This window comes from Choloepus didactylus, chromosome 3, assembly GCF_015220235.1.
Source record: "Choloepus didactylus isolate mChoDid1 chromosome 3, mChoDid1.pri, whole genome shotgun sequence".
Lineage (NCBI taxonomy): Eukaryota > Metazoa > Chordata > Mammalia > Pilosa > Megalonychidae > Choloepus > Choloepus didactylus.
Window position 1 is genome coordinate 163874468 of NC_051309.1, and position 21305 is coordinate 163895772.

The 21305-nt window shown below is 38.7% G+C and overlaps 1 protein-coding gene and 1 non-coding gene across 4 annotated transcripts in view; both read right to left on the minus strand.

Annotated features, from left to right (window-relative positions):
• LRBA (LPS responsive beige-like anchor protein) overlaps positions 1-21305 on the minus strand; it is a 1009660-nt gene that overhangs the window by 615732 nt on the left and 372623 nt on the right. For all 3 annotated transcript variants that reach the window (XM_037830797.1, XM_037830798.1, XM_037830799.1), the window contains one exon: positions 4598-4662. In XM_037830797.1, coding sequence (XP_037686725.1) covers positions 4598-4662 — 65 coding nt within the window. The remainder of the gene's footprint in view (positions 1-4597; positions 4663-21305) is intronic.
• Positions 17469-17547, minus strand: TRNAI-GAU. Its single transcript has one exon. It is a non-coding gene; the product is annotated as a tRNA-Ile (tRNA).

Below are 21305 nucleotides of genomic sequence, written 5' to 3' on the forward strand. Positions count from 1 at the left end.
GTAAAATCCCAGGAGTCTTTAGAAATATCCAAAATTTATTTTTAGAGAACTAAACTCCCTGTAATTATAGGCCATCTTATTAATTACTGATATATTTAACAGAGTACAAAATTCCAGATGAAAATTTAATTTTTAAAAAATTTAACAAACATTTAGCTTACTGCTTCCTTGATTTTTACCATCAGAAATTAAAAATTATCAGCCATGGATCATGTCTTTTTTTTTTTTTAATGTAACATATAAACAAAATAGAGACAATGAGGAAAAACTAAGAGAAAATTTAAGAAAACAAGTAACAAGACAGACAAGAAACTCCACAGGAGTCCTTAAAAACTTTAAGCTGTAAGAATATTACTGATATGGAATTTGCTGATTTTCCAGAATTCTAAAATGTAAGAACAAAAACAGGACCACCTAAATACATAAAATATAAATGATGATCATATTCATCTAATGCATGGTTCCAAGAGACTCAAGCCAAACAACTTAAATTATAAGACAGGCCCTTCTAACCATCAACAAATCATTATAAATTTCACTGAATAATGTCTCATAGAGCAGCTGCCTTGTTCACAGCTGCCCAGTACAACACTGGAGCTTAAAATACTCTTAAAATATTTGTTCAGTAGATGACAGGCAGGTTGGCAGGAAGAAAAAAAGCTACCAAGCAACTACATATCTTTCTGTTGGCAAAATAAAGACTAATATTAACTTTCTAAATTTTTGAAAGTGACATCATTAAGGCCTCTATGATAATAGGAATAAAAAGAAAGGCAAAATATGATATTAAAACCACTCCTTTATCCAAATGAGAAAAGACTAATAAGTGAATAATCACTGACAAAGAAGTAAATTTAAAAATGAAAGCAATAATTCTATTGGGATTAGTTTAATTAAAAACATTTTTCAATTCAGTTAAATTTTATTTCAATTAAAAACATTTTAAGGTGAATGAAAAAGCAACTAATATAAAGCTAAATCAAATATACAAATTAACTGAAGTCCAATATACATAATAATACCATACTTGAATGTAGTACAACACTGAAACCTCATATTCCATTCAAGAGAATCAAATGAAATGGAGGTAATTATATATTATTTCCTACCAATACAGTATCATAGCACCACAGAAAACTCTAAAAGAAGGCTTCAATATTCTTTAAATAATTTAAAACTATTTGCTTAAAGAAAGTTACGTTTTCAAAGAGAATAAAACTATCTTAGATCACTTGCTTACACATTTAGAAGGTACAGAGCAATTATGATATCAATGAGTCAATATTATCACAAAACATCCATAAACAAAATTATCACTCAGAAATAACAATGTTCTTGCTCATAAATTGTGGAAATTCAATTTTTTCAAAACGAGTTTTTAGTAAGTATGTGGAATTTCCTTCATCTTGTAAAATACTCAAAGAACTATCACTTTACTGATTATTTCAGCTCTAGAAAATGAATTTACATTTAAAATGGAATGTTGTTTACATAAAAAATATCAATAATTAAAATCAAAACAATGTATTTACAGAGAAATATTTTAATAAACACATAGATTAAGAGGAACATTTAGATATCCATCTAATCCAATAAACTTTATGCTACAGTCTCAGACTATAAAGGGTCTTCATGTTATTTACTACTAAAACATTAATCAAGGGCCAAATTTATAGCATCTACTCTATAAATGAGGTCAAGTCATACTCACATAATAAGAAAAAAGAAAAAAGAAAAAAAAAATACTTGATCTCTGCAGTGAAAAGAAAATCCATGTTACTACTCTTCTTGCCACTGGAATTAAGTCCAGTAGCTGAACACGAGAAACTTCTTCACAAATTTATTCTCATAAAAAACTTATTTACTCACATAGTACTGTATATGTATAAAAGGAAAGTCAAATCTACTGATTAGTAAAATAAACCTCTGATTAGTTCCTTAAAAATATATCCTATCCTCTAAATAATGAGGTTGTCCATTTTCCATCGAGTAAAATGCAAAGGCTCTACCCAAAAATCTTGCTTTAACTCATCTCCCTGATTTTATTTCCTACTTCTCTCCCCTTTGATCACTGTGTTCCTGACATTTCGATCTCCTTCTTTAAACATGCCAGAGAAACTCTCACTTCAGGGCCTTTGCACTGCCTATTCCTTCAGGGCCTTTGCACTGCCTATTCCCTCCGGCTGAAATGCTCTTTCTCTACATACCCCGACTTGTGAATTCCATCACAAGTCTTTGCTCAAATGTCACCTGGTTATGAGATCTAACCTTAGGACCCCATTTAAAACTGTAACCCATGCTAACCCTCATACCTCCCTCAACAATCTCCATTCCCGAAACCCTTGCTACACATTCTCCTTCCATAGCACTTACAACTTCCCATATATTACATAACTTACTTATTTTGTTTATTGTTCAAAATCTGTCAATCCCTATTAGAATGCAAGACTTTTGTATTAAGTAAATACTGCTGTATCTCTAACATCATGAACAACGCCTGGCACACAGTGTGCAATAAATATTGTCTGAATGTATGAACAGATGAGGAAACTGAGGCCCAAAGAAGTAAAAGTACTTGCTAAATATCAAAGCTGATAGTTGAACCCAGGGCTAATTTTAAAAGCTAATGCTCTTAACCAGGAGACTAGAGTGCCTCATCTTTTAAATGTAGTAACTTTCATAATTAAGGGTATTTACACTTAGGGTCTATACTAATCAAAATCCCCTTTTATAAAAAGATTTTTTTAAAAAAGAACCAAGAAATTTTTTAACAAATAAACCCTATAAGTCATAGAAAATCTGTTAATGTTTTGTACAACTAGAACCAGACATATTCGATCATCAGCTCTTGCAACCTAACTCTTTGTTTTTCTAGACATAAATTCTAAGAGTGTCGAATATTTCAGTGTTGTAATTCAGCCAAAGTGTAATTCATTTGTTGATGGACAAACACTTTAAAATTTTTGCTAAAAGTAAAACTAAAGTATCATTCACTCATTGAGAAATATTTATTCATTGCCCACTACATGACTGTCTCTACATTGCAACTGAGCCACAGTTCTCATATGAATCACTGCAATAAACTTGCTACTGTTCTTGCTTCTGATCAGGTTTCCTTTCCTTCCACCCAACCAAAACGTCTCTGCCAGCTATCTTTCCAAAACTCAAACATCAAAATGATGCTCCTTTGCTTAAAAGCCTTCCAAGACTTCCCATCACCTTTAGGTTAAAGCACAAAAATGCTACATAAAGCCATGTATGATCCAGATACCCAATTCGATATCAACAACTTACACACACCCACACACACACACACACACACAGAAACACAAGCCCTATACACCACAATCACAGTGTTTAGATATTGTTCCCTCACTTTGATATGCTTTTCATACACATATCCACTTTATCCATAATCCCATTTTTCCACTGTCTACATGCCTAGCCCTACTCATTCTTCAAAATACACCCCAAAAATCATAGTCTCTGGGTAAGTTTTAGCTGACACTTCCATACTAAATTAAGGACTCTTTCTCTGTGCTATCTTAGTCCCCTATACTTACATATCTCTATCACAAAATATAGCACAATGCATTATAATTGTAGGTTTATGTATTTGTTTCAAATACTAATCTGTGAACATCTGTAATTATTGGATGAATAAAAGAATTTTAGTAGTATTTAATATTAAATAAAGTTATGAGTACACTTTGTCCCTATTCTATACATTAGCAAGAAAGAGAGGCAAGACTCTCGTTAGTAGGGATTTAGCATAATGCATTATAATTACTGCAGTGGTAAGGTCAGTCTTCCAACAACAGTAGACAAAAGCTATGAAGAAAACATACCTGAAACAATAATTTTGCTCAGAATGCTGTTTCCAAGGGCCACTTTTTAATCTATAACCTTAATAATCTATAACCTTTTAATCTATAATTCTGGAACTTCAGTTCCATTAGCCCAAAATCAGCTCCCATAAATAACCATAAAGTGGTCACTCATCATTTCCTCAATTTACTTTTATAATTTTTAATATTTTAATATTCTCATTGTCAAATTTATTTTCTCTGTTGTAACCTTCTTTTGATCTCTGTACTCCTTTTCTTTCCTCTTCTTTCCAAAAACTCAATTTTCTTTTCTTGACTCCTTCTCTGTTCTTTCACTAAGTAAAAACCATACCCACTTACTCTCTCCCCACTTTCTAATTAGAACAAAAAGCAAATTTGTTCTCCCTTCCCCTTACAGTCAGCCCATTATCAAAGAGATATGATCTTAATCTAATTATTAGCTGTACAAACATAACAGAACTTAACAGAAAGTCCTAATCAATCAGTTTTCCTTTTATCTAGTAATATAATAATTTCACTTTACTCTTGCCAAACTTAGCCATAATTAAGGAAAAGTAAAAGCAATAAATTTACCATTAAGCATGGAGTCATGAAGAAAATCATAAAATGCTTGAATACTGACATCAAAGTACTCTAGCTCTACTATACTACTAAAGGCAAAAACAATAAACATAATATCACAAATATCGTTCCAATGACAAAAATACAAGATTTTAAAGTAAAATATAAATGGATATAAAACAGATTACCTTCCTTCATTGACAAGTTCAATAAAAGCAAGGCCTGCATTCTTCTGAATAGAATTCTGCCACTCCTAAAAAAAAAATAGCAGGAAAAAGGTGAAAAAATTTCACTCAGTAGATTGTTTCTCTTAAAACAGCATAATAAAAAAATCACCTGTATCAATATCATACCTTAGCTCTAAAAGGCAAACCATTGTCAACGTACACTAAACAAGTTAGCAATGGTTTGATTCAATATAAATTAAACAAGCCTATCTACAATTTACATTGCTCTTGTTCTATACCATTATACATTAATTTAACTGAAATAGTACAATGGCATAAAGTGGTTAGATAGTATCAGTAAATATACCTGAGAAATTTTAATGTTCACCTATTAAAAAAAATGATAGTGAAAGACATTTACTAGAACCATTATCCATATGTAATATTCCAAATATAATCAAGGATAATATAATATTCATCTATATTTTGATCTCTGTAACTGTATACTCAAATTTCCAATTTAAAAATGATGTAAAACAAGAAACGAAATCTCCCTTGATTACATTAATGTCATCAGAGAAAGAGGAAGCCCATGAGCTACTGGTACGAACTATGACGAGATTCATCCACTTGAAGGTAACAAGCTCATACCTGGTTTAAAGCATATCTATTGTAGCCCAAAGAATACCTTTTCCTACAGTGGCAGAAAATTACAGATTGAATCTCCCCATCTCAAGTTTAGATGATTAGCAATCTTAACTCCTCTTAGTACCTCTTTGTTATGTAAGATAATATTATTCACAGATTCCAGAGATTCAGATATGAACATCTTACAGGAGCCATTATTCTGCCTACTATGGAATAATGGAAGAAATGCTATAAAATCATAAGCAGGAATCTCACCCAGGAGAGAGGGTCTGGGTGGGATGTAAAACTTGAGAATGTCGTAAACTTTGGGCAATACCCACATTGTGGAGGATCAAAGAAGCACACCAATGACAAGTAAAAGGACTACTGAACCCAAAGTCAATTTTCATGCTATGTCCTAAATTACTGTTTACATGACAATCTTTCCATATGGTGGGAGAGCTACTTAAGAATAACAACTTTAGATTTAGTTGCTGGCTAATTAAATAGCCCCAAGAGATTTGTTGAACTTGGTGAACTTAAATTCCAGCACTTTAATGGAGCCTCAATTAGAGCATTTTACTTGCTTTATTCATAGTACTAAATTTAGTAATTTGATTTTATTCTACAGAGACAAAAAAAAATCCTAAAGAATAGGCTGTACTTATGCTTCATCTTTTTATTTCCCACTGAGTTTTCCTCATAACAGATATTCTTAGAACATAGTTAATTAAATAGAGTATACTTGAAAGAGACATTATAGCTTTTTACACAGGAAAATATGTTATTTAAAAGACTAATTTTACAATAGAATGCTAGGTGAAGATTTTAATGTCAGGGAGAATAGCCAGTATGTTGACTGAAACAGCCAGATATAGTGGGATTAAAGCCTAAAAACGGAAAAGATGAACAGAAAATAAAGAACAAGGGTAAAAGCCAAGAATCATTTCAAAGGAAAAAAATTAACAAAACTTTCACTCAGGTATGCAACATTTAACTTGATTCTTTCAAACCATGTTGTGAAAGAGATGCTCCAGACACCATTATTGTTAACCACTGATTTTACAGATGAGTAAACTGAAGTTTGAAAATTAAATCAACATGCCAAAAGGAAAAAAAAAAAAAATCTCTTGACTTTTCAACTGATGATTCAAATCCAGGTATTTTGACTACAAACCATACATACTTTCCAATTCTATTACATTGGCCATCAGACCTGACAGAACAGGATAAACACTAGACATAATAATTTAAACCCCATTAACTGTAGGCCTAAAATATACCAGGCATTCTACAAAGTGTTGGGATTTACAAGGAATAGGCAAAACATAAAAACTGACCTCAATGAACACACAGCCTATTAAATAAATACAATAATCCTACATGATGAGTTCAATGGAAGAACGCTAATGAAAAAAGTAGCAGAAAAGAGAGAATTATTTAACCAATCATGGGAGAGAAGGGATACAAAGGAGTATAATGCCTTAATTGTGTTTTAAAGGTTGAACAAATAAACAAGGATAAAAATTAACAGTGTGCTCAAAGATCAACAGATTGAAAAACAAAACTCGAGGGGGACTGTAAGTAGTTTGGAATTAATGTGCTTAAGAAATGATAAAGAATGCTACAAGGTAAAGCTTCAGAGAAAGGGACCAGACAAAGAAGGGAAATCACTTTGAGGGTGGGACAGGGATCCAAATCACAGAGTGAGGGACATCGCCTAACACATTAAACTGTGTTTCACAGATAACTGAGCATTTAATTATAAATATACTACACACAAAGGATACTAAAACATACCCTGCAATCAAATGCAAAAAAAAAATGAAAGTAGGAATCAGTAGTATAGAGACGATGTTTACGGTTCTACAAAGAGGTAAATTCTGAATGGAAAAATAAGTAACAAATATAGATCAGAGGACTGAAAATTGTGGCTCAGTGGATGACCACAGTATGGAGGTGGTATGGGGATGGGGAGTAAGGACCAAAAAGAGAGGTTGTTTTTGTTTTGTTTTAAAAAAAAGAAAGGGCTGCATCTCCACAGAAATGAGGGAACAAAGAATTCAGTAAATAGCAGTTCAATAAGTTTAATAAGTAGAGCATATTTTATTGCAAAAATTGATTTAAAAAAATGACTTAAGAAAGAACCAAAAGATCAATGAATTTGGCTAGAACACTCACAAACTGGAAAACTATAGTCCATTAGCCTATGAATCATTAATAGAGGTTATAAATCTATTATAACTATATTTTTATGAATAGGTCATCCATTTAAAAAGCTAGGAAGGAAGTCACCAGAATATGTATAAATGAAAATTTTAATCCTCGTATCAAAGCATAAAATAAGTGTTAATTCAATAAAATTGAGCATGCATGAATTGTGATATAGCTAGATTTGAGAAATGTCAAGGTATAGGCATACCTTGGAGATACTACATGTGTGGTTCCAGACCACTGCAATAAAAAAAATAACACAATAAAGTGAGTCACATAAATTTTTTGGTTCCCCAGTACATATAAAAATTATGTTTACACTAAACTATAGTCTTTTAAGTGTACAATAGCATAATGACTAAAAAGCAATATATACCTTAATTTTTAAAATACTTTATTGTTGAAAAATACTAACCATCATCTAAGACTTCAGCAAGTCGAGTCACAATCTTCTGCCATATTGATTTACTCTTCTTTTCATGAAAGATTTCTCTGCAGCATGTGATCATTTTTGATAGCGTTTTATGCACAGTAAACTTCTTTCAAAACTGGAGTCAATCCTCTCAAACTTTACATTGCTTTATCAACTAACTTGATGTAGTACTCTAAATTCTTTGTTGTCAATTCAAAAATGTTCATATCATCTTTGCCAGAAGTAGATTTCATCTCAAGAAACCACTTTCTTTGTTCATCCATAAGAAGCAACTCCTCATCTGTTCAAGTTTTACCATGAGACTGTAACAATTGAGTCACATCTTCCAAGCTCCATTTCTCATTCTAGGCCACTAGCTATTTTTCCACCATATCTGCAGTTTCCTCCTCCACTGAAGTCTTGAACCCCTGAAAGTCATCCAGGAGGGTTAGAATCAACTTCTTCCAAACTCCTATTTATGTTACTTTGACATCTTCCCATGAATCATGGATATTCTTCAAGGCATCTAGAATGATGAATCCTTCCCAGAAGGTTTCCAATTTACTTTGCCCAGATCCATCAGAGGAATCACTACCTATGCCAGCTATAGCCTTATTATTTCTTAAATGATGAAACTTGAAAGTTGAAATTAGTCCTTGATTCATGGCAGAAGACATTCATGTTAATGTTGTGTTAGCAGGCATGAAAACAACATTAATTTCATAGCATATCTCCATCAGAGCTCCAGGGTGACCAGGTGCTTTGTCAATTAGCAGTCATCTTTTGAAAGGAACCTTTTTCATTTTCTGAGCAGTAGGTCTCAACAGTGGGTTTAAATATTCAGTAAACCATGTTGTAAACAGATGTACTGTCATCCAGGCTTTGTTGCTCTGTTTATAGAGCACAGGCAGAGTGGATTCAGCATAATTCATAATTCCTAGGATTTCCAGAATGGTCAAAGAGCATTGGCTTCAGCTTCAAGTCATCAGCTGCATTAGCCCCTAACAAGAGAGCCAGCCTATGCTTTGAAGTTTTGAAGCCAGGCATTGACTTCTCCTCTTGAGCTAGGGAAGTCACAGATAGCATCTTCTTCCAATAGAAGGCCGTTTAATCTACACTGACAATCTGTTGTTTTAGTGTAGCCACCTTCATCACTGACCTTAGCTAGATCTTCTAGATAACCTGCTGTAACTTCTACTTAAGCACTTAACTGCTTTACCTTGTACTTTGATATTATGGTGACAGCTTCTTTCCTTAAACCTCATGAACCAACCTCTGCTGGCTTCAAACGTTTCTTCTGTAGCTAGCTCACCTCTCTCAGACTTCATAGAATTGAGGGGAGTTAGGCCTTGCTCTGGATTAGGATTTGACTTAAACAAGTATTGTGGCTGGTTTGATCTTCTATCCAGACCACTAAAAGTTTCTCCCTATCAGCAATAAGGCTATTTTGCTTTCTTATCATTCCTGTGTTCACTAGAGTAGCACTTTTAATTTCCTTCAAGAACTTTTCCTTTGCATTCACAGCTTGGTTAACTGGTGCAAGAGGTCTAGCTTTCAGCCTATCTTGGCTTTTGACATGCTTTCCTTTCTAAGCTTAATCGCTTTTAGCTTTTGATTTAAAGTGAGAGATGTAAGACTCTTTCACATGATCACTTAGAGGTCGTTGTAGGGTTATTAATTGGCATAATTTCAATATTGTTGTATCTCAGGGAATACAGAGGCCCAAGGAGAGGGAGGGAGACAGGAGAACAGCTGACTGGTGGAGCAGTTAGAACACACACATTTATCGATTAAGCTCACCATCTTATATGGGAGCAGTTCATGGCGGACCGAAACAGTTTAAGTAGTAACATAAAAGATCAATGATCACAGATCACCATAACAGATAAAATAATGAAAAAGTATGAAATATTGCCAAGAATTAATAAAATGTGGCACAGAGACATGAAGTGAGCACATGCTGTTGGAAAAATGGCACTGACAGACTTGCTCGACACAGGCCATAAGCCTTTAATTTATAAAACACGCAATATCTGTGAAGCACAATAAAGTGAAGGTATGCCTGTATGCATATATACAAAAAGAAATACACACACATATATTTTTTAAAGACGTGGAATTATACACATGATCTTTACGCTCCTTAAAACTAACTCCCTTGCATTCTAACTATATAATATCCCTAAACTGGTCTCTTTTTGTTCTTTCTTAAAGCCCCAAACAAAAGACCATGTGAAGCTACTTTCCATTGCTTGCCACAAACCATATTCATATTTTCTGAATAAAACTTTTAAAAATTTTAAATTCCATCCAAGTTCATCCCTCATGGATAATCTTCTTAACTCCAGAATTCTTATTTATTTATTTTTAGCCTCATCCTTTCTCTTCTATTTTTTTCCATTTATCCTCACTTTTGTACTACTTTCTTTTCAGTTTTGAAAAATCCAAGGTGGCCCTCAGAACTAAATAGGTGCATGCCATTCTATTCCATGAATACTGTCAATATGATCATACTAGCACACACTCAGCAGAATAGAAACATAAAATCAGACATTTGAGGTTAGTGATTAGCAAGACTTAGCAGAGATGATAAAGTAATGTGTTACTGACGAAGAGCACTAAACAACAAGTTCTGAGATCCATGATTCTAACACTAATAGAATATGGTTTTGGACAGACCACTTTATATTTTGATGTCTCATATACTCCTTTAAGAAATTCCTTCCAGCTCTGATACATTATGGTCTAAAACTGACAAATATTTAGAAAGTAATAACCCATAAGTCTACAATGTATTCACTCTCAAAATTCACAGTTGCCACCCAACTGAAACAATAATATAGACATTGTTCTATTTCTTTCACTGAGGTAAGCCATGTCGAGCATAAAATAGAAATATCTGTCTAAATTAAAATCCTTTTCCTTCCATAACAATCAAATAGACAGAGAAAGCAAATCAAATTCCATGGAAATTTGCATCCAAATGGAGTATATCTCTGAGAGGAGTATATCTCTGAGAGAAGGGCCTATGCCATGTTCCTCTGTCTTCTCAGAAACAGGAGAAAAAAAATGGAGACAAGCAGAAATCCCTGATGAGTTTTTTGATCCCAGTACAGAGGATGTGACACCACATTTCCCAGACAGAGGAAGAGGGATGCCAAGCCTTAAAGAGTTACCCTAAACCTAGTAACACACAGGAACAGTAAAGATGGAATTAATGACAGATACACAGCCTCAAAATTTTTCATGGGCTAGCAAACTCAGAAAATTGTCCAAGAGAGATGAAGAAATAGCTAGGACTTTGAGGGGATGAGAAGAACACAGTCGTGACCTTTGTAGATAGATAAAAGAGGATCAGAAGAGACCGTGATACCTCAGGGGATGCCATAGCAAAGAACAGAAACATATGCTCATTCCTCAATTCTTACACCCAATACAGCATACAGTGTCAGAATATGGGGAGCCAAAACCTTAAATTGAGTAAGTTTTCAACTGAATCACTTAGTTGAAGGAAAAGCTCAAAATAAAAATAAAGTTCAGGGAAAGAAAAATATCAGGAAGAAAGGCAAGAGGGTCTAGTATCAAGTAAGCAATACTTAAGATTAGTCATTTTATTTTAAAAGTATTTACTACTATTATTTTTCTCATATCCATTTCACCTGATCCAAAACTTCAACAAGTGGGGATTTGTGTTATGAAATTCAAACAACTCAGAACTCCACACAGATAAAATAGACAAAAGCTGAGGGACAGCGAAACTTCATTTTGATTTTATTTTCATGTATGTAGAGAAACTAACTTATTCTTATAAAATCAGGAAGCATGACACTTACATTTCACAACAATTTTACATAGCATTATTTAGGTTATACTGAAAACTAGCAAGAAAAATAGTAAAACTTTACAAAATTTACTATCTTAAAATTTGTATGATATAACCTTGGACATGTCAAACCAAAAATTATTTTTCTTTTAAACTAAAAACAAATTACACAAAATAAGTAGTGAAGTAGAAATACAAATCTAATCTATTCTGTCGGCTATTGTTACAAAATCCTTCAATTCTCAAATATGTATTTGATTTGTCACCTAATTTCTAATTATTAACATTTAATAAATTGCAACATATCATATATATAAATATACACTGCTAAGAATTAATAACCCAGCTAAAGACAATCTTGAAGCCTATGAAAAGAAATAATTTCAAGAATTTTTTTTATGATACCCCCTACTGTTAGTCAAAGCAAACAGTATTTCTCCATTAAAAAAATTAGTTCTTTGTGGAAATTGCCAAAGCTGAAAAGAAAATTCATTAATTGTGCTATCCTAAAGAATTTTTTCTACTTCAGAGACAACAGTGGAAGGTGCTAGTCTAAACAATTTCATAAACCACCACTCAATGTAACCTTTAGTGAGTTTTAATATTGAAAAAAAAAAAAAGCTTAATGGTCATCATCTTTCATGATCATTTCAATATTTCATCACAGTATTTACAATTATATAGTGATACAAAATGCATAGTACATTTAAGGGTCTTGGTTATCCTTTACCCAGAGGTACTGATGAAAAACACGTTAAAAGCCTCAAATTCAACCACTAATGCAACTAAGTAATTCCAAAACACGTTTCAGCACTTTAGAGAGGAAGGACTCAAAACAACAGAGTCAATAATTTCCTATTTGTCATAAGGTGTATTTAATTGACTATCACTTCCTAAGGCCATAATTGTTGACTAGTCAATTTTTACTAAAATATAATCTTAGATTACTAAAACTCTTAAGTCAAACAACAAAAAAGATATCTATTTGTGCAATGTATTAAATAACAGATTCTACCAAATTTAAAGAATATGTTTTTAGTGCTAAATATCTTATATTAATTGGTACTAAAAAGACTTCATTAACCAAATTAAATTTATTCGTTTCTACTTCCAACAAAGACTACAGAGAAAAAGATATCCAGTAACGTGCTTCTATTCATTTATCTTATCTTTGTAAAATTCTACCTTCCTGAGAAGTAAACTTGGCTCTTTTATAAAAGTTCTATAATCTTCTAAAACATATTTTAGACTCTTGAGTGTACTACAAGAACTTACCTAAATTTTAAAAGTAATGCCTAAATATTAGCATGCTCTAAAATAGATAAAACAGGCCATGGATTCACAAAAGCAACTAATCAATCCTAGTGTCATTTTATTTTGTCAAGTTATCAATGATTAATAACATTAAAGAATTATCATTTTTTCATACAGTGGGTCAAGATCATCTCTAAACTAACTTTAAGATGGAAAAAAAAAGATGTATATAATGAGAAACTTCAGATTAAACATAAAGTGAAGGAGGTGAAAAATTTTTAGAAACTAGAAACAGCTGTGTAGTGGTATGGCAGGTTGAATTATGTACCCGAGAAAAAAACATACTCTTACTCTGAATCCATGCTGTAGGAATGAAACCATTATAACTAGGGTCTTTGGAAATGTTATTTTTAGTTAAGGTGTGGCCCAATTGAATGATGTTGGACCTTAATCCTTTTAATGGAGTCCTTGGGAATAGAAAGCCACATGGAGTGAAGTAAGAAGTTGGAGGTCAACGGATCCCAGAAAAGAAAGGAGAAGATGCGCCATGAGCATTGCCATAAGAAGAAAAAGTCAAGGACCCAAGGATGATCGGCAGTCAGATCCAAAACACCTTGAATGCAGGGAAGGAAGGCTAGATCCCCTTGGGGAAGCACCGTTTCACTGTCAAAAAATTTATACTGTTCATCTATGTCCAAGACTTCCCAAAGCAGACCTTTTACCAGGGTGACTGTGCAATGGAGGAAAGGAAATGACCAGACATTTCAGGTATTATTGGATACTGGCTTTGAACTGGTAGTAATTCCAGGAGACTAAAACTATCATTATGGTCCACCAGTCAAAGATTTGCTTACAGAAGTTAGGTGAACAGTGCAGTTTTAGTTCAAGACCAACTAACAGTGGGTCCAGCGGGTCTCCCAACACATTCTGTAGTTATTTCCTCCTGTTTCAGAAAGCATCATTGGAATGAACATAATTCAGCAACTGACAGAATCCCCACATTGGTTCCTGTCCTATGGAGTGAATATTATTACGGTTGTAAAGACCAAGTAGAAGCCACTAGAACTCTCTCTACTAACAAAATAGTAAACCAAAAGCAATATCAAACTCCAGGAAGGATTGTAGAGATTAGTGTCATCAAGGATTTGACGGAAGCAGGGGGCGGGAGGGTGTGAGGTGGGGGGGGGGATTCTGATTACATCCCCATTCAACTCTCCTATTTCGCTTTTGTAGGAAACAGATGGATCTTGGAAGATAACAGTGGATTATCATAAACTTAGCTAGGTAGTGATGCCAATTGCAGCTGCTGTTCCAGATGTAGTATGGGGCATGTTGAGATATCCCTTCTGAGGTGAAGGATAAGCTGTTGCATCTGGCCCCTCCTACAACCAAAAAAAGAGGCACAATACCTAGATGGCCTCTATAGATTTTGGTTGCAGCATATCCTTCACTTGGGTATGTTACTCCAGACCATTTACATGTGACCGAAAAAGCTGCCAGTTCTGAGTTGACTGGAACAAAAGGTGACGCTGCAACAGGTCCAGATTACCGCACAAACTGTTCTGTCACTTGGGTCATGTGATCTAGCATATCAAAAGGAGCTGGAAATGTCAGTGGCAAATAGAAGGAGCCCTCTATAGTAGAATCACAATGCAAAACTCTTAGGATTTTGGAGAAAACCTCTGCCATTTTCTGCAGGTAACAACACTCCTTTTGAGAAACAGCTCTTCACCTGCTACTGGGCTTAAGTAGAGCCCAAATGCTTAACCATGTGTCATCAAGTTACAGGAAACCTGAGGTGTCCATCATGAACTGGGCATTGTCTGACCCCTGAAGCCATACACAGCAATACTCCACCATCAAATGAAAGTGGTAAATATGAGATCAGGCTTAAGCAGGCTCTGAATGGAGAAGTAAGTTACACAAGGAAATGGTCCAAAACCCCAGGGTCCCTATTCCTAACACATTATGTTCTCTTTCTCAGCCTGCAACTATGGCCTCTTGGGGAGTTCCCTACAATCAGCTGACTGAAGAAGAGAAAACTCAAGCCTGGTTTAAACAGTTTGGCACAATCAACTGGTACTGTTTTAAAGCAAACAGCTGCATCATTAGAGTCTCTTTCTCAGACATCTCTGAAGGACAGGTGTGAAGGGAAATCCTCTCAGTGAGCAGAACATGCACCTGGTTGCTCATTTTGCTTGAAAGGAGAAAGGGCCAGCATTGCACTTGTGTACTGATTCGTGGGTTTTGGCTATAGGTTTGGCTGGATGGTCAGGGAGTTGTCTGGAAAATGATTGGAAAATTGGTGACAAAGAGGTCTGGGGGAGAGGTATGGACATAGATCTTTCTGAATGGGCAAAAAACATGAAGGCTTTTGTTTTCCATCTGAATGCTCAACAGAGGGTGACTCCCACAGAGGAGGATTTTAACAATAAAGTGGAGAGGATGACCTATTCTGCAATACCACCCACCCTCTTTCCCTAGCCAGTCCTGTCACTGTCAAATGGGCTTATAGAGTGGACAAGGTGGCAGGGTTGAAAGTTTTGCATGGGCTTGGCAACAAGGACTTCTACCTACCAAGGCCAACTTGATTACAACCACTACTAAGCATTCAATCTGGCAGCAGCAGACACCTTGGTCTCCAATATGAAACCATTACCCAGGGTAATCAGTCTTCTAAACTGGTGGCAGGTTGATTACATTGGACCACTTCCATTATGGAAAGGACAGCCTTTTCCTCTTGCTGGAATAGACATGTACTTTGGATACTGATTTGATATAGGAAAGCCAAGGATCCAAGGATTGCCAGCAGCCAGCCCCAGAACTCCACAGACTTCACGGAAAAAGCATCACATCACTGATGCCTCAATTTTGGACTTTTGCTAGTCTCAAAACCATGAGCCAATAAATTCCCATTGTTTAAAGCACCCCATTTCATGGTAGTTGTGATCAAAGTCAGGAAACAAAGACATTTTATGCTACCTGAAAATGGGGTGATGCTGTTAACAGATACTTTAAAATGTGGAAACAACTTTGGAATTGGGTAATGAGTAAACCTGGAAGAACTGTGAGGTGTTTGCTAGAAAAAGACTAGATAGTTGTGAAGAGACTGTCAATAGAAATTTGGATGTTAAAGGTATCTCTGACGAGACCGTAGAAGGAAATAAGTGTGTTACTGAAAACTGAAGGAAAGTTAATCTTGTTATAAAGCAGTAGAGAACTTGGCAAAATTGTGTTCTCATGTCAGATTGTACTTGCAAGCAGTAAACTTGGATATTTAGCTGAGAAAATTTCTAAGTTAACTGTGGAAGGTGCAGTCTGGATTTTCCTTGCAGCTTATATTAAAATGTGAGAGTAAATGGGTAAGCCGAGAATTAAACTCTTAAAGGAACCAGAAATTGAAGACTGAAAATTTTCTGCCTATTAAGATAGTGTATTCTGAGTCTAGGGTCAGAAGCAGCTCTATCAGGGAACTCCCTAGGTTTACAGAAAGTGAGTCCCCAGAGAACTGGGTTCCACATGAGGGTTTAACTAAACAGCCCTTTGCTAAAGAGGGGTAGCTGAAAAAAAGATCAGCAATTTCAGTGGAAGTCAGGATTAGAAATACAGTTATCCAGGGAGGATCTGTGGGAAGTCCTTTGGTCTGAAGGTTTCAAGTCCTGTGAACCATACAGAGGGCAAACGAGGTTTGTGTGAAATTTGTATGAGCAGAAACACTGCCACTATGGAATGAAAGGAACAGACATGAAACGACCACAAGAAGAATGACTTCAAGGACAGAACCATGGAAGGAAAGATCTGGACTGAAACGATCTCCTCAAACCAAGAGACTGGGCCCACCCACATGTATGAAAAGGGCAGGTCAGGCCTGTGCTTAAAGAGGGCAGGCCATCTGCCCAGTCCCTGGACAAGACAGACCTTGGACTCTGAAGTTCAAGAAGAGTGCCATCATCCCAAAGTTCAGAGATGGCAGGGCCCATGCCCTGGTGCTCATGGAGAGCCTGACCACCATCCCATTGTTTGGAAAGAATAGGGTCTGTACTGCCCTGGTGTTCTGGAGAGCGTAACTGCAATTCCAGTGCTCAAGGGGGTAAGACCTGTGGGGAGCCGCTTTCCGGGTTAGGGCCTAGTGGACACGCCGCGACCTGCTCCAGAGTAGCCCCCGCCCATCGTTTGAGCCAAGATGGCGCCCGTATCCTGCTTCCGCATATGACGCATGAGGCAGCGGTTGCTGCTAGCCTATTGTACACGCTTGCGTACTGCCAGCACATTGGTTGTAACTATTGTATATAAGAAATTACCCGGGCTAGCCTCGGGGAGACAGCCCACAGGGAGCCGTGCCTGACGGCCGCATAGAGGTTGTTCTCCCACGGGGTATAGGGCCTCGTGTGGAATATGTAACAGAGAAAATTTTCTTCCTGGCTCCAGTAAAAGGCTTGCATTCACTGCCATTGCGTACCTCAAGTGTCAGTTTGTCTGCGTCTCTCCCTCTTTCCCTCTGTTCTCCTTGCCGGCCGAGGACAGGACGCGCGGGACCGAGCGAGAAGGCGCCGGACAAGTGGTGGCCCGTACGGGGCTCGAACCCGCGACCTTGGCGTTATCAGCACCAAGCTCTAACCAACTGAGCTAACCGTACGGGGCACATACCTTTCGCCTCGCTCCTTTTTCACTGCAGCGGACTTCCCGCGCCTGATCAGCGCGAGAAGGTGAGTGTTTCTTTTACGTGAGAGTCAGGGCCCGTGGGTTCTCAGGCGGTCCCGGGGACTCGGAAGAGCTCTCCGAGTGGTTAAAGTACAGCGCCGACTGCAAGCATGGGGCAGTCTGGAAGTTCGCCTTTATTGGCTCCTTTAAAAAACCCTCCTGAAGCAGAGGGGTATCTCAGTTAAGAAAAGCTCCCTACAGAGGTTTCTCGATGATGTTGAAACTTTTGCCCCTTGGTTTCCCTCCACCGGCAGCCTCAGTCTGCCCTCTTGGCTGAAGCTTGGTCACGATATAGACCGGGCGCGTCAGACGGGCGTTTGTCTGGATCCAATTCTAGTCCCTATATGGGAGACCGTCCGCGCGGTCCTTGAACTGGAGTCGACTACAGGCCTAAGTCCGTCCTCCGCCTTGCAAGAGGTATGGCACGCTCTCCAAGAAACCCAGTCGGTGTCATCTGCGGCCGGCTCTCATAAAGGCAAGCAGCCAGAGTTGAGTGGTGGTAGCTCGGACACCTCTGCCTCAGAATCGGGTAGTGATGACGGTGAGGGAGCGGAAGCGCCTCCATTAATTGCTTGGGAGGAGCCTCCCGCCCCACCCACGCGGCCTTCCGCCCCGCCGGCTCCTGTCGCCGCGTCACAAAAAACGCCGCGGCTTCCGGTGGGCTGGTTGAGCGGCTCCGCCAAAGGCCCTTGCCGAGAGCTCCCACTAGTGCCCGAATCCGATAATCACGATGGTCCGCCTTTGCGGGACCCGGAGCCCCTTGCAGGCGGGCCGGGGGAGGGGCATCCACAGCCGTATCCCCCACCTGAATACTCAGGCCCCCTAGACCCCATACCATCAGAATGTGGAGGGAGGCATTTCTGGAAATGGGTCCCCTCTTTCACCTTTAGGCCTTTCGGTATACTAGGTGGGTACCAACCACTTAAGCCAGAACCATCCCCAGAAATGTACCCGGTTATTATTAACCACCAAGGCAACAACCAATATGAAGCATATGATTACAAACTTTTGAAAGAGCTAAGGCAGGCCGTCCATCAGTACGGCCCCAATGCCCCTTATACCCTGAACATGGTTGAAAACCTCTCCGCCCTAAATCATACGCCCGCAGATATCGTTCAGTTAGCCCGTGCTTGTTTGCCACCAGGCCGATTTATAGATTGGAAAGCGTGGTTTGAAGAGTTAGCTGAGGAACAAGCGGCTAGGAACGCAGCGGGAAGACATGGCGCGTGGAATACAGACATGCTGTTGGGGAGGGGAGCCCATGCCCAAAATCAAACGCGGTTCCCTCAAGAGGTCTATGCCCAAATCTTCCGTTGTTTCGTGGGAGCTTGGAAAAAGCTGACAGGTGAGGGAGAGGCTCAAGCCTCGCTCAGTAATATTCATCAGGGCCCCACAGAACCTTTTGTGGACTTTGTAGCCAAAATGCAAACTGCAGCCGAGAGAATTTTCTCAGATCCAGGGGTGGCAGAGACTGTAGTTAAACAAATGATATTTGAACAGTGTAATAAAGAATGTAAAGTTATTTTAGCACAAAACAGAGGAAAACAGCTGACGGACTGGGTTCGGCTTTGCAGAGATGCTGGCAGCCCGTTAACTAATGCAGGTCTAGCTGCCATGCTAGCCAACTCCTTGCAAGTGTCTGCAAAGAAATCTAAAGAACTAGAAATGAAGCCCAGAGGATGTTATCATTGTGGCCAGCTGGGACATATTAAGAGGAACTGTCCCAATAAAGGTCAACCACCTGCCACTCCACAGTTTGGTAGACCATATGCAGCAACCAGGCTATGTGGCCGTTGCCACAAGGGACCTCATCGCGCAGAAGACTGTAGGTCAGCCTTCGATGCGCAAGGTGTGCGCCTTTCTGGCCGTCCTGAACAGGACCCAAAAAACGGGCAGGGGGGGTCCACCCTTTCGGTGGGCCCCCCTGCATGCCATCCGGCGACACGAAGCCCGCCCAAATTCGCGCATCCCCTGGGTCAGCGGGACTGGACCTCTGTGCCACCTCCAGACTCGTACTGACCCCCTCCATGGGTGTCCAGTTGGTAGGGACCTCCTTTAAAGGGCCCTTGCCAGCAAAGACTGTTGGGCTCATAATAGGGAGAGCATCCACAGCCCTAAAGGGACTAAGTGTCATACCAGGTGTTGTGGATTCAGATTTCACAGGTTACGTCCAGATTATGGTACAATCTCAGCAAGGTACGCTGGTCATTGCAAAAGGTGACAAGCTGGCACAGCTCTTGCTCCTACCCAGCTTGCATACACTCTTTCAGAGTAGACCCAGACAGAGAGGAGATAAGGGATTTGGGTCTTCAGGAGAAGTTTTTGAGGGCTTCAATATGTCTCTGGAGTCTCGACCCATGCTGACTATCAAGGTACAAGGCAGATCTTTCCTAGGCCTGCTAGATACCGGGGCCGATCGGTCAATTATAAGACAACAGGACTGGCCCTCTACCTGGCCGACGTGCAAGGCGGAAGATATCATCAGAGGAATAGGCCAGGTTTCGGCACCCATGCTGAGTGCCGCTGCCCTTCATTGGGCAGACGAAGAAGGACACCAAGGTAGTTTTCAGCCATATGTATTAGCCCTGCCTGTTTCCCTGTGGGGAAGAGACATTCTTACCCAGATGGACGTTACCTTGACCAGTGGTTGCTCCCCAACCTCTAAGCGATTGTTAAAAGGAATGGGATATGTCCCTGGCAAAGGCTTAGGAGCCTCGTTACAGGGACGTGTAGAGCCCATACAAGCTACCTCCAACATTGTCAAGCAAGGCCTGGGTTTTTCCTGGGGGCCACTGAGGGAATGTTCCCACCCACACCCATAAAGCTAAAATGGAAGACCAAATCTCCGGTTTGGGTGCCTCAGTGGCCCTTATCACGGGAAAAGCTCTCCGCATTACACACTCTGGTGTCAGATCAGCTAAGAGAGGGCCACCTCATTCCCTCCACATCACCTTGGAACACCCCTATTTTTGTTATAAAGAAAAAATCAGGCAAGTGGAGGTTGCTGCACGATTTAAGAGCCATCAATAATTGCATGGAGCCTTTAGGGCCCGTTCAGATGGGGTTGCCCCTCCTTTCGGCCCTGCCAGAGCGTTGGCCTGTTATCATCTTAGATATCAAAGACTGTTTCTTTTCTATCCCACTTCACACAGAGGATACCCAAAAATTTGCTTTTACTGTGCCCTCTCTAAACCAAGAGGGGCCCTGTCACCGCTTTGAGTGGACAGTCCTGCCCCAGGGCATGACCAACAGCCCTACCATGTGTCAGTTGTATGTCGCTGCACAGTTGGCCGATACCCGGCAGCAATTCCCCAAAGTAAGGATCCTTCATTACATGGATGATATCTTGCTGACTCATGAAAGCCCAGATCTCCTTAACGCTGCACTATCACATTTGGTTCTTGCACTTAGAGAGGTCAATCTTGAAATAGCCCCAGAGAAGATCCAGATGACCGAGATTGTCACCTTCCTGGGAGCAAAACTTACGTCTACTCAAGTCTCCCCCCAAAAGGTGTCTCTCAGGTTAGATAAACTGAACACCCTCAATGACTTACAAAAACTCATGGGAGATATAAATTGGGTTCGCCCATATCTGAAGTTACCCAATGCCGAATTAAGACCCTTGTTTGACTTGCTTAAAGGGGATCCGGACTTAGCTTCGCCCCGGTCCTTCACCCCTGAAGCGAGACAAGCACTAT